The sequence below is a fragment of the Rana temporaria genome, chromosome 4, assembly GCF_905171775.1.
Source record: "Rana temporaria chromosome 4, aRanTem1.1, whole genome shotgun sequence".
NCBI lineage: Eukaryota > Metazoa > Chordata > Amphibia > Anura > Ranidae > Rana > Rana temporaria.
The window spans coordinates 30,844,490-30,859,361 of record NC_053492.1 but is presented as its reverse complement, the minus strand read 5'-3'; the positions used below and the strand labels follow the sequence as shown (position 1 = coordinate 30,859,361).

The 14,872-nt window shown below is 39.7% G+C and overlaps 1 protein-coding gene across 3 annotated transcripts in view; it reads right to left on the bottom strand.

The window, feature by feature from the left end:
* Nucleotides 1–272: 272 nt before the first annotated feature.
* The window catches only part of LOC120936079 (galactoside alpha-(1,2)-fucosyltransferase 2-like), a 30,134-nt gene continuing 15,534 nt past the window's right edge, over nucleotides 273–14,872 (bottom strand). For all 3 annotated transcript variants that reach the window (XM_040348186.1, XM_040348185.1, XM_040348187.1), the window contains one exon: nucleotides 273–1,395. In XM_040348186.1, coding sequence (XP_040204120.1) covers nucleotides 346–1,371 — 1,026 coding nt within the window. In that variant the 5' untranslated portion in view covers nucleotides 1,372–1,395 and the 3' untranslated portion in view covers nucleotides 273–345. The remainder of the gene's footprint in view (nucleotides 1,396–14,872) is intronic.

The following is a 14,872-nucleotide window of genomic DNA, read 5'->3' as shown; positions in this document are numbered from 1 at the left end:
TGAGTATGCCACCATATAGCAGCTTTAATTATACGCCGGAAAAAGCCGAACGGAAACGACGTAAAAAAATGCGATGGCCGGTCGTACGTTCGGGGATCGTCGGAAATGGCTAATTTGCATACTCTAAGCAGATTACGACGTGAACGCCACCTAGCGGACGCCCGAAAAAAATGCATCTAAGATCCGACGGCGTACGAAGACGTACGCCTGTCGGATCTAACACAGATGCCGTCGTATCTTGTTTTGTGGATACCAAAACAAAGATACGACGCGCAAAATTCGAAATTACGCGGCGTATCAAGAGATATGCCGCGTAATTTCTTTGAGGATCTGCCCCTAAGGATGTCATTTATTCAACAAAGGAGACAGGTCAGCGGGAATTCCAATCCATTCTGGAAGGAATGCGGCTTCATATTTGAAAACTTTAAGGAAAGGAGAATCTGGCAAAGTGTAGTTTGTAAGATAGATGGTTTCACCACCAACCAAGTATGAAGCCCAATATCCAAATGTCCCTATGGTCATTATGGTGTGGTTACAATGTACCAGGAGGGCAAAATCACGGACAGGAGAACCTTCTTTACCATCTCCAGCAAAATGTACATCTCCTAGAGAGGTATTAATGTTCTGTTTACACCATTCCATCCCATTACTGGTCACCACAAAGAGGGGGTTATCATACTTCTTTCTGAAATAGTCCATAGCTTTTTGCATATAGTTTTTGTCAGCTACCACACCTTTCCATTGCTGAGGCATGACGCTTAAATAGTCCCCCCTGCGAACATGCACTCCAATATAGGTCACATTTGCTCTATTCCCTTTCAGGTTTGCAAGGTATGAATTTGCCTCTTCCTTAATATGGTCTTGAAAAGTGAATTCTTGTAGAATCTCCTCCCTTATGTGATGATAGAATGTCCATGAGCACGGAGTACTATAGAATTTAACGTATTGTCCAGAGATTTTGGAATATTCTGGTAACATCCAATCATTCAGACTATATATCCTCCATTTAATCCGGTTAGCAATTTCCTGATGAAGAACAGGCAATTTTATCTTAAATATCCTTCCTAGCTCACTATGCATTTGTGGTAAGACGTATGCTTGGTGTCCATTAAGCTTTGCCAGAGCATAAAGTGCTGCATACTCCCCCATTTTGTTTCCAAGGCGTCCTACAGGTTCTGCAGTCCACATGGCAGCATTTGATTGCACTTTGAGGGGAAATAATCTTTTTACGGCATGTTGGTTAATGCAAGAGTTGCTCCCATGGTTCGTAGAAAGGGATGTTGATTTTGAGGTGAAATAATACCAAGAAATGCATACATTAACAGCAAATATCATAATAAGCACACCCATCTTCTTTAAATTGAGGCCCATTTCCAAACAGATTTTTTATAAGCCCTAGATAAAAATAAGAAGATAAGCAAATCACAAAAGGTGTTTATATGTGACATTGTTAAGTTACATTATATACATTAATCCTTTGAAAAGCTTATAAAAGCAGTATTAGTTCATAAATTCCACAAGAATACCATCACTGTAGTGACATATACTGTCATAAGTCAGTAATGTTGCTATAGGTGGTGGTCAAAAGGGAAAAGTAAAGGAGAGTATCTAATACATATGTGATAAAAATATTTATTAAGCCTGTAAACCTGAATGGAAAGTTTTGATTTCTGCTCTGGTCTCTTTGTCCAAATCCAGTGGACTCACGATATGGGTGCTGGCTTGAGGGAAGAAGCTTGTCCCAGCTGTACATAGACTGGAAGAAGGAAGTCCTGAATGCCGAAGCAATCTCCATTCTTCCGGAGTGCCGCGATCGGTACTTCCTTCTTTCAGTATTCTTGATGTCGAATTATAGGCAACTCTTTGTTTTGTTTTTTTTGGGGGGGGGGGGGGGTAACAGAGATTTATACCCCCTGTATATTTTTTTCCCCCTTTGTCCCAATGCAGAGATTTACCCGCACTTCCTGTCTCATAGCCTAAACAGGAAGTGAGAGGAAATCCCTGTAAATTAAGTGAATATCTTGGGGACAACGGAGTCATCAGAATTAAAGTCCCCATTTGAAGTTTTCCCCTTTATTACTTTTCTGGGGACAGCCCAAAATGTGAACATTTTTCCTTTCCTTTCACCTTCAATGATAATGGTAAGCAGGAAAAATAGAGAGGGTGAATATTCCTAAAGAGGGCACAGACAGCAATAATAATAATAATAATAATAATAATAATAATAATAATAATAATAATAATAACAAAAAAATAAATAAAAAGAGTTTTGCCAGTAGTTATACTTCACCCCCTTGGCAGTGTTCCCGAGTCTGACTCAGGGTTACATTTTTTTGCTGTGATCGGTAACCCCGAGCCAGACTCAGGCTCGCCTCGCTGAATCCACAGGCATGGTTTACTTACCTTGTCCCTGGATCCAGCGATGCCACCGCGCTGTGTGAGAGAGCGGGTCCTCGCTCGATTCACACAGTGCCTCTGTGTGTCGCCAATCTCCGTTCCCTGCAACGTTACGACGCACTCGGCGGAGAACAGCGCCAAATTCAAAAAGGTAAACAAACACATTACATACAGTATACTGTAATTTTATAGATTACAGTACTGTATGTAAAAAATACACACACCCCTTGTCCCTAGTGGTCTGCCCAGTGCCCTACATGTTCTTTTATATAATACAAACTGTTCTTTCTGCCTGCAAACTGTAGATTGTCCATAGCAACCAAAAGTTTCCCTTTATGTCAAAAATGGCTTTAGAGCAGCTAGAAAACAGCGATAATAAATTATAATCACTTGCAGAATTTTGCGATAGCGATTAGTGGGGAAATTCGTCATAAAAAAAAAAAAAAGTAATGACAGTGACAATTCTGCAACTGAACACATTTCAGTGATTTTGAGTTGATTACATTATTAAATAATTGTTATTATAATTATATCATTATTTGTTATAATTATTTATAATTATTTATTATATTATAATTTATAATTTTGTTTTTAAAAAAATGTCATACCCGGGATGCCTACTAGACTCTTGTTTGGTCAGATTCAAGTGAGTTATTCCTAAGAATTACAGGCCTACAGTATAAAACGCCAAATTTCCTTGCAAATAATGGTACCGCTTTCAGCACCTAAAATCTGAAATAATCATACCGCCAGGGAGGTTAATAAGTTTGTTTAGAAGGAAAGAGGGGGGGTCATCCCAAATGTTTTTTTCTTTTATATGAACAGTGTGTAAATCAGGTCTGTGCAAGTCCCTCGCTGCTCATAATTTTTCCCATGTTGCTCCTAGGCATCTTACACTTTCCTATTTTTTATCACTATTTGACTTTAAAGTGTATTTCCACATTTGCAATCAAATTTGAGAGAACCACACTTTATGTTTTTTGTGTCTTATCATTCACCTAGCTTACTTTTTTTTTCTTTTATATTCCTTACCTTTAAGTAGTGTTGGAAAAACAGGTGGAGCCGAGCAAATGTTTGGTTCGAACACGCCTGTTCTCCATACGACTAACAACCGAATTTGCAGGTCATTCGGCAGGATGTTTGCCCGCTGAGTGCCCCACATTGCATTGCGTGTTCACAGTGCATTCTAGGGCCCTAATTGGATGAAGTATTGCACCTGCCTGCTGGCCAGTTGCAAAGCTTTGCCGATTAGCACTGTCAGAGTCCAGATTGAACAAAGTGAAGATTACTTTCTTCAATCACAGCTCAATGCTCATAGTCCCGCCCCACTATAAACAGAAACTTAGAAATATTTTGCAGTGTGTTGAAGTGGAGATAGATAGTAAAACACCAGCCATTTGGGCACCACATGCTTGACAAGGTATTTAACCTCCCACCACTTGTTCGTTGGCAAGAGCACCTGGAAGTCATACACGAGGGACACAATGTTTCTCCTCCTCACTTCTCACCTTTAATGTCTACAATATCATGACCTTCATTTAGTCACAGTTGATAATGAAGATCTGCTAGTACAGTATAGAGTTGGGCGAACAGTTCAAGCAGAGCAAAAGAGTGGCATTTGTGGGGCAATGTTCGCCCACCGAGCGCCCCACAATGCACTGCATGCTGCATAGTGCATAGCTGGTTGTTAAGGATCGGGCCGGGAAGCCGGTCGTTGTGTTCTTAACAACGAATGAGTCCAAAGGGCCTGGTAATGGACTAAGGGGGGAACCCATGCTTTTTTTTCAATTACTTTTATCTGTATTGCCAGAACTCGAAAATTCATTATAGCCGGAAGTAGTTTTAAATTACTTTTTTCCTTTAGAAATGTAATTTTGTTCAGGGACCTTTCTAAGCACAGGAAACATGCGCTACTTTTCAGGCATACTATAGACACCCCCCAGGTACAAAATTTAAAGGAATATTTTACTTTTATTGTTTCACTTTAAGCATTATTAAAATCACTGCTCCTGAAAAAATTTCAGTTTTTAAAACTTTTTTTGCATTGATACATGTCCCCTGGCGCAGGACCCAGGTCCTCAAACACTTTTTATGACAATAACTTGCATATTAACCTTTAAAATTTTGATTTCTCCCATACACTTTTAAAGGGTGCTACACGGCTTTTCAAATTTGCCGCGAACACTCCAGATTGTTCGCTGTTCGAACAGCCAATGTTCGAGTCGAACTCATGTTCGACTTGAACAGATAGCCCATCCCTAATATTTAAGGGGTTGTAAAGACAAAAATATTTTTCCTCTTAAATTAAAGTCTGACAGTAGCTGAAAAAGTAAAAAGTAATGTTTTGCATTATAACTAGTTTGATACCTGTTGCAATCGAGCTGTTTTATTCACCTCCGTCACTCCTGAATCATTATTCTCACTGACTTCCTGGTTTGCGGTGCGCATTCATTCTTGCTACATCACGGCCTAATGGGAACTACAGTTCCCATTAGGCTTAGCCTCCATGCCTGTGAGGAATAAGAGAGCATCTTCACGCAGGGCTGTAGTCATAGGGAGGGGGTGAGCACATTCTGCTTTCCACCATGCAAAACGGCTCAGATGCTGGTGGAAAGCAAGAATTGGAGTGACAGGAAATGGCTTTTTCAAACCTGGATTACTGTATTTTGGAGGTCAAAAGGAAAAACAAGGTAAGTGATATTTAAATGCTCTAGCTTACAGCAATCAATTGATCTAATAAAAAATGAACCTTTAGTGTTCCTTTAATGTACCATACTGGCTATATACCAAAAATCAATGATACCAGAAGTCATGCACATATTGTTCAAGAACTTGGCACTAGTATTATATGGGGGAAAGGGTGTATTTGATTTATACCATGAATATCTGACAGTCTGAGTATATTTGTTAAAGGTCTAAATTTCTTGTAACCAGCAAAGTACACGATATGGGGACAGTGAATCAAGCAATCACCATATCTTAGTACTATGAAACATATTAAAATACATTTCATAATAATACAAGATACCATTATTCTAATGATACAACTTCCATGATCACTAGTAGGTGGGCGAAAGATGGACAATTACCGCCCAAATTTAGAACCAACCAATCATAAGATAGTAAACATGAGGTGGGGAGGTGCCAATTCGACAATAATACTGCACCCTACAATAAACAGATACCAACAATATTTGAGGGAGGACCACACACCCACATGCTGATACATTTCATGGACGATTGAGAAGCCTGCTGCTAGTTGACCACTCCCTATATCGCTGGACTTTGCTGCTGGAACTCATTGAATATACTTGTAACACTTTGGACATCTTCCCCTTTTAAACAGTGGTGAGCTACAGCCCATATACTGTATATGTGGATTAACCTTTCTCTCCCAAAATTGTAGGGATTGTAGTTTATTGTTTGTGTTCTAACCTTATAATTTACAGTGTGTGGGACAGTCTATTCCGGCCGGAGAGAGTCAGAAAATTGTTGTTCGAGCAATATGGGATATTATTTTTATTTTTAATCGTTTAAAAAACAGTTTTGTTTTAAATATCCCAAATTCCCCCCTCCCCGATCTCTCTCTTCTAATATATCTCCAACTTCCATATTCCCTCTTATTATCTACTTTTCTCCTCCTCTCCCTTCTACCTGAATTGTTTTGAGTTTATTATATTACCCTGTACCATATCATATTATACGGAAAGTAAATTGCCGCACAATACCATACAATACTGCACAACATCATACAATATTATATTATATTATATTATACTCCCATTACTTCTGCGTATCCCATTGTATACTTATACCCTGTCCACTCCTTCCACTTTTCTTAAAAGTCCTCCCTTTCATCTCCCTCACTAAACCTCAGGTATTCCATATTATAAATTGTGTCTACTTTATTGCACCACCCCTTCAGTGTCGAACATTCCTGTTCTTAGCAGTGTATGGGTATTTGACTCTTTGCAGCATTCAGGAGCTGTGGAAGTAATGTTTTCAAATAGTATTTAGTTGGCATTCGATACCCACGGGTCATCTGGGACTTCAGTGTTTATTATTTCTCTAATTATTTGTCTTATCTCCCCCCAGTATTTTCTAATTTTGGGACATGTCCACCATATGTGGGCCACAGTTCCAATTTCCTTGCAGCCCCTCCAGCATAACTTAGATGTTACCCCTGAGCATTTATGTACCTTATCCGGAGTAAGATACCAACGAACGAGGCATTTATAATTTAATTCCATTATATTACAATTTACCGTCGTAACATGCACCCTCTTTATTAGTTTAATCTCGAAATCTTTACCATATGGGCCCAATTCCTCCTCCCAATTCTTGATGTATGGCGGTATGCCAAGCTTTTTTAACTCATTTAATATCTTAGAAATTTTAAAACACAGTTAACCACCCCTTTTTATAGCTGGTTGGGGCTGTCCCAGGGTTACTTTTCAATTTTAAGAGATTACATTTTCCTATTGTGTTGATGTCTTTGGTTATGTGTATGAAATATTAATCACAAGAAATCCAGATTTTGTATAAAATTGTATAATTATACTTGTATTTTAATAAATTACATTTACTTATTAATTTAATTGGGGGATATTTATACATTGGTAATAATTCACCATAGATTAAAGAACACAGGAAATTGTTGTGGTATACTATTGAGTGTCTGAACAAAATTCATATTTTTATTAAGTTATTTATAAATTGCTGTAATTGGCTGGAGGCGCTGTCTATCTACTGTATTTATATTCAAACACTACCCTTTTATTTATAATTTACCGTTCACCAAAACCCTACTATAAATTAAATTAAGGAAAAATATAGGTTGCGCTAAATACATAAAGGTACTGTAGCACAAAAAATGCATGAACCCAAAGTGACAAATAATCAATTATGAGTATATGAATAACCCATTGAATACATGAGATGTGATAAAAATAATTATTTTTATCACATCTCATGTATTCAATGGGTTATTCATATACTCATAATTGATTATTTGTCACTTTTACTACTATTGCTTTCACCCATTCACTGTGGGAATTTTTTTTCACACTCTTAGCACAGTTTATTTTTCCTTTTTTTCCTATAAATTTAATTAAACATTCCCCATATTTATTATCATTACATTTTTTTTTTTTTTTTTAGTTTACAAAAGTTTTATTTGGAAGTTCAAGAAAAAAAATACAGGAACATGTTCATAAAATACACATAACAATAACCTTTAGTACATAAGGATACATGGGCTGAACAAAGGCATGGGAAGGAGAAAAAAGAAAAACAAATGCAGGGGTTAAACAGATTGGCATGTTAACCGGGAGAGGTGTTTAATGCAGCAGAGTAGTGGCCACAATGGAGATCCTGAAGCTCAGGGAAGGGAAGCAAATATTAACAAGGTTTAAGAAGGAAAGCTCCAGTAAGACCATTTATTCTCAAAGACATGAATGGAGTCATGTAAAGTGTGATAGATCCACTCTGATAACCTAATTGTCTTCATTCTAGCTAACTCCTGTGGCCAGGGAAGACTCTCTGATCTCCAGTTGAAAGTGATCATCCATTGGATGGAGCTGCAGAGGGAGTGAAATAGTCTCATACAGGGAGTAGGGACATCTGGTATGTTAGCGTACAATAGGCAAATCTGGGGGGTGATAGTGATCTTTTGATTGGATGAGTGTTCTATTCTATCAATTGCATTGCGCCATATATGTTGTACATGAATGCAACTCCAAAATAAGTGCAGGATTGTTCCAGGAGCTGAACAGCCCCTGAAACAGTTAGGTGACATGGAGGGGTAAAAGGTATGGAGTTTAGAAGGAGTGAGGTACCACATGGAGGGGTAAAAGGTATGGAGTTTAGAAGGAGTGAGGTACCACCTGGAGAAGAGCTTTATAGAGGTTTCCCTAAAGGAGATGGCTTTATTGCTTTTGCGTAGATTAACTGACATATCACGCCAAGCATCCACTGTGAGGGAGCAATCCATATCAAGTTCCCAGTGGAGCAATTGTCCTGATTTGTCCGGGAGACCAAACTCATTGAGGTGGCAGTATATCTGCAAGATAATGCCTTTATTGTTTGGTGAGGAGGTACAGATATGTTCAAAAGGTGTGAGAGTTGCGCGAGTGGACAGTGAATAGTATTTAGCGTAATAGGCTTTAATTTGATTGTACTGTTGTAGCTCACAGGAGGGGGAGATTGTATCTAGACTGTAAATTAGAGAAGGAAATTCATTCCCATTTTGACTGTAGGGACTTCAGGTGAGTCAATTTATTGTTTATCCAGGGGGTGAAAGAGTAGCTATTGCCAAAAGTCATGTCAAATCTTGGGTCGCCCAAGAATGATGCCAGGGGAGGGGAGGTTGAGGAAAGACTGTATGTGTCATTGATTTTGAGCCAGAGCTGGTATGAGTGGGCTACTATCGTGTTATTTAATTAGTTTACTGTATGAAACAGATTTGGACCACAAAATCCCCTGCAAATATAGTGGGGAGATTGCACTAGCTTCAAATAGTTTCCAAGGAACATCATGGGGTGGTGTGAGCCATTGAGTTAACTGAGATAGCCTAGCGGCTAGGAAATAGTGCCAAAGATTGGGGAGGCCAAAACCACCCATTAATTGAGATCTGTGCATTAAGGCATAGCTGCATATGTTTTTTTTCCTGCCCATATAAATTTATTGAGTTCCCTTTGGAGTGAGATAATTTTGGATTTTGGGACATTTATGGGAAGAGCACGGAAATAATATAATAATTTGGGAAGTATTGTCATTTTTACAGCACAAATTCTCCCGAGGAAGGAGATATGGTAGTTAGACCATGTATTAAGAAGGGGGGAAATATGAGAAAACAATGGAAGTTAATTGGTTTTATACAAAAGGCTATGAGAGGAGGTGACGAGGATACCAAGATATTTAAATGATACAGGACACCATATAAAGGGAAAGTTTTTAAGTAAAAGGGCATTAGTATGAGTATCGAGATAATAGAAAGTGCTGAACACTTGTTCAAGTTGATTTTCAGGCCTGAGATGTCATGAAAGGACCCTAATGCCACGTACACACGTTCATTTTTTCGGCATGAAAAAAAAATAAGTTTTTAAAAACGTCATTTAACATGATCTTGTGTGGGCTACACATAATTTTTCGGCTTCTGAAAAACGTAAAAAAAAAAATCGAACATCCTGCATTTTTTAACGTCGGGTTGTAAAAAATTTCGGGTTTTTTTCGGGGTGTAAAAAATTATCGTGTGTGGGCTAAAACGACGTTTTAAACCCGCGCATGCTCAGAAGCAAGTTATGAGACGGGAGCGCTCGTTCTGGTAAAACTACCGTTCATAATGGAGTAAGCACATTCATCACGCTGTAACAGAGAGAAAGGTGTGAATCGTCTTTTACTAACACAGAATCAGCTAAAGCAGCCGAAAGGCGAATGGAACTTCCCCTTTACAGCGCTGTTGTACGTGTTGTATGTCACCGCGCTTTGTTCATAATTTTTTAAAAACGATGGTGTGTGGGCAATGTCCTTTTTAATGATGAAGTTGGAAAAACTTAGTTTTTTGGACATGCTGAAAAACTATGTTTTTTTTCATGCCGAAAAATGATCGTGTGTACGCGGCATAACTCCTTGAGGAGTGATGGAATGGAAATGATGGGATTAGTGAGGAAAACGAAGGCGTCGTCAGCGTACAGACTAAGTTTATATTCCCTATGACCTTTTGAGTATCCCTTGATGTCTAAGCTGTCCCTGATCTTTTGGGCCAGGGGTTCGATAGCTAATGCAAATAGGAGCAGGGACAGGGGACAGCCCTGCCTAGTACCTCTAAGAGGGAAGAAATCTGAATTGTATCCTGGAATTCTAATCCGTGTTTGGGGAGAATGATATAAGGCGTTAAAACCACGTAGAAATTTGCCAGAGATGCCAAATTTGGGAAGGATATAAGAAGATGTGACCATCAGACACTATCAAAAGCTTTATGGATGTCCAATCCAAGAAGACAAAGTTGTCGGGAATGTAAGTTGGCGTCCTGAATAATGTTAGTCACCAGTCTGACATTGTCGACTGACGATCTGGTATGAAGCCAGTCTGGTCAATATGTATTAAGTTAGTAATAACTGCTGCTAACCTATCAGCGAGCAGTCTCCCAAAAATCTTAAGGTCGTTATTGAGACGGAGATAGGACGATAATTCTGTGGGAGGGTGTGGTCTTTAAGTGGCTTGGGGAGAGGTTGGCTAGGAGCATCTCATCTGGAAATTGACCACCGTCTAATATTTGATTAACACGTTTAGTTAAACTAGGGGCTAAGAGGGGGCAAATTTTTTGTAATATGAAGAGGAAAAACCGTCTGGGCCAGGGGCAGTGGATGTTTTAAGGGATTTAATTATGTTTGTGCTCTCAGTTTCTGTGCATGGGGCATTAAGGGAGGCCTTCTGAGAGTCAGTGAGAAATGGTAGATGTACATCATCTAGCCAGAGTTGTGCCGCTGGATCAGAGTGAGGCTGGGGACCAGAGAGGAGATCTTTGTAGAAAGCAGAGAAAACATTCAAAACTTCTTTGGGGTGAGTGACTAAATTTCCGACCTGGTCTCTAAGCTTATAAACATGGGGGGGTTTGTGTAATTGGTTAAGTTTCATAGCGAACATCGCTGAGGGAGAATTGCTGTGGAGCAGAAATCTGGCCTTAACCTCCCTGGCGGTATGATTATTTCAGAAAAAAGGTGCTGAAAGCGGTACCATTATTTGCAAGGAAATTTGGCGTTTTATACTGTAGGCCTGTAATTCTTAGGAATAACTCATTTAAATCTGACCAAACAAGAGTCTAGTAGGCATCCCGGGTATGACATTTTTTTTAAAACAAAATTATAAATTATAATATAATAAATAATTATAATAATTATAACAAATAATAATATAATTATACTAAAAATTATTCAATAATGTAATCAACTCAAAATCACTGAAATTTGCTCAGTTGCAGAATTGTCACTGTCATTATTATTATTTTTTTATGATGAATTTCCCCACAAATCGCGATCACACAATTCTGCAAGTGATTATAATTTATTATCGCTGTTTTCTAGCTGCTCTTAAACCATTTTTGACATAAAGGGACACTTTTGGTTGCTATGGACAATCTACAGTTTGCAGGCAGAAAGAACGGTTTTTATTATATAAAAGTACATGTAGGACACTGGGCAGACCACTAGGGACAAGGGGGGTGTGTATTTTTTACATACAGTACTGTAATCTATAAGATTACAGTATACTGTATGTATTGTGTTTGTTTACGTCGCAGGGAACGGAGATCGGCGGCACAGGAGGACACTGTGTGAATCGAGCGAGGTCCCGCTCGCTCACACACCGCGGTGGCATCGCTGGATCCAGGGACAAGGTAAGTAAACCAAGCCTGAGGATTCAGCAAGGCGTGCCAGAGTCTGACTCGGGGTTACCGATCGTAGCCAAAAAATCTCACCCCGAGTCAGACTCGGGAATATCGCAAGGGGGGTTAAAGAATCTTAGGGATGTTTCAGTGTTTGCTGAGAGTATAAGATCTAAAGCTTGACGTTTGGACTGGATTTGATCAGTAAGTTCTTGGGATGGGGAGTGTTGTAATTTATTATACAAATGATCCAGATCCCTAGTAAGAGATCTGATTTCAGTGAGTCTTTCTTTGTTTTTCCCAGCCGCCACACTGATCAGCTGACCACTGAGGACTGCCTTGTGAGCAACCCAGGGGGTCGTGGGGGGGGTATCTTTTTTTGTGTTTTCCCTAAAGTAGTTCTCCAAATGAGAGCCAATAGTTTGCACAGTTGAAGGATCAGTTAAAATAGAGTCATTGAGACGCCAGTTATAAGGGAAAGGAGCGAGGCCTACATATGATGTTTCAAACATTGTGATATTATGATCTGACCATGGGAAAGGGTGGATAAGGGCCTTATAGGAATTAGCAAGTAAGATAGGGGTGCAAAAAATATAGTCCAGTCTGGCATATACATCATGGGGGTGTGAGTAGTTAGTAAATGATTTAATACCAATGTTGTGAGCTCTCCAAGAGTCTGAGTTGAAAATTACTGATAAGTCTGTTAAGGTATTTAGAGAATGCTTTGGACGAGGGGGAGACCCTACTTCTATCCAAGGCTGGATGCGAGGCAAGGTTAAAGTCACCACCTAAAATTATATGAGGAGAGTTATAACGATCTAAAAAGAGGACTGGGATTCATTAGGGGCATAAACCGATGCTAAGGTGAGAGCACGGTTGTTGATTAAACCCTTAATATTAATAAAGCGGCTCTCCTCATCCTTGTAAATGTTTTGTATGTCGAAAATGATTGAATTACAGATAAAGATAGCGACTCCACTGGATTTATTGTTAAATGTAGTGTTAAAATATTGGTTATAAGCCTTATCGGAGTAGTTTGGGTGATTAGAGGAAGAGAAGTGTGATTCTTGTATAAGTATGATGTCAGCACCTATTCTCTTGTAGTGCTGAAAAGCTTTTTTACGCTTGTGGGGGGAGTTGAACCCTTGCACATTATGTGAAATTATCTTGAGACCCATGAGTATCCAACAAACAGAGATATGCTATATGTAGACACAAGTATGATGGTATATATATAAAAAGGTGAGATAAAATTGTTATTGTCACAGAGGGTACATTATAGACACCCAGGGGGCCCCAGAATTCAGGATTTGAGATCTGGGTAACAATTAGTGGGGCTTTGTGAAAGGGATACATGACCAAAAAGTTATATCTTATAGGTAGTACCTAAAGGTAATTTGGTGAAAGATGAAACCTGCAATTCTTGTGTACCTGAGCATAATCGGAACTTCCATTTTCCAAAATAAAAGCTAAATTAACCAACCAAATTACTGTAAACCTTAAAAAATGCATATTAAAATGTTATTTGGGGACAGGAAAAACCCTGGTCCTGCGAACCTAGCTAGAAGCAGCATCCACAGAATTGTGGATGCGACAACCAACAGTGCCAGCAGGATGGGGGACAAACCAGCAACGACATATGTAACAGGAATCTAAATTTGTTAAAGAAAAATGACAAAACGGGGTGCATGCATGTGTCAGCGAGGGAAAAGTATAGTAGAAGACAACTAGGAAGAAGTCAACCCAATGTATGGGGTCAATGTAAAAGCAGTAAAGAAGACATTGCAACAGACATAAATCCGCAAAAGATGGGTGACAAACACAGACCACCGAAAAATATAAGAACATTCAAAAATGTCAAACTCACTAGGTGGAACCCCAGAAAACACAGAGAATAAAACAAAAAAAAGGCCTGACATGCCGGGAGAAGAAAAATAAATAAAATAAAATTCCTCTCAAGGGAAAATAAACCGCTTCTTGGATTGACCTAGGATAGGCCAGAAGTAAGGAGTGTCATGACGTCAAGGGAGACCCAGAGCATTAAAATGAAGAAATCAGATCCTGGAGCATCACCGACAGTCATGGGGCTTGGTCTTGAAGCGAACGGCTCCAACGGCGTTGATCCCTTTGATTAAGTCTGGAGGTGGAGGTAGACCATGTGAGTTGAACCGTTATGTGGCACTGTGAGCTTAAAGGGGAATCCCCATCTGTAACAAATCCTTGCCTTTGCAGAATATTGGTAACCTCTTTCATTCTGCGTCTCCTGTCTAGAGTGGCAGGAGGGATGTCAGGGTAAATCTGCAGTCTGATTCCATCATGGAGGATATTAGGGGTATTCCGTGCGGAATGCATAATCTCCTCTTTAATCAGGAAATCCTTCATGCACAGGATTATGTCCCTTGGAGGTTTATCAGTGGTGGGCTTTGGGCGAAGAGCTCTGTGTATTCTGTTGCACGTGAATGATGGAAATGACTTATCAGGAAGGAGGTTATGAAAGATTTTAGAGACCGTTGACATTAAATCAGTGACAGACTCTGGGACTCCACGTACTCTAATGTTATGGCGGCGATTTCTGTTGTCTAGGTCTTCTACCTGAGCTTGCATGAAGGCAAAACTGTCAGCGAGGGTCTCATAGTCCTTTCTCAAATCATTTCTGGCCAAAGAGAGTTCATCATGTTTTGCTTCTAAAATGTCAGTGCGGTTGCCTATGCCTGCAATCTCCTGTGAGAGGGCTGTAGTGGACTTATGGACCTCACTTTCAATCTTGTCCAGCAATCTTTCAAACATTGCAGTGAGGCTTGCATCAAGATCCACTTTAGATAGAGGTGTGGGGTACTTACTGTTATCCTGTGCGGAGAGGGGAGACTGAGAGGACTTCTTTGAGGCCGCGTGTAAGCTGGCGCCAGCGCCATCTTGAGACATCTTGTGCTGTCTGGCCCAAGCACTCAAAAGAAAGTTGGTTAAGTTGTGCTGTATGCGGCGAGAGCGCCTGTTTTTCTTCGCTGACATGCACGGATGTATCCCGCAGGGGTGCTTGTGGTTTTCGGCGGGGTTGGTGCAAAATAGCCCTGGGGAACAAGCCTGTTATGTCCG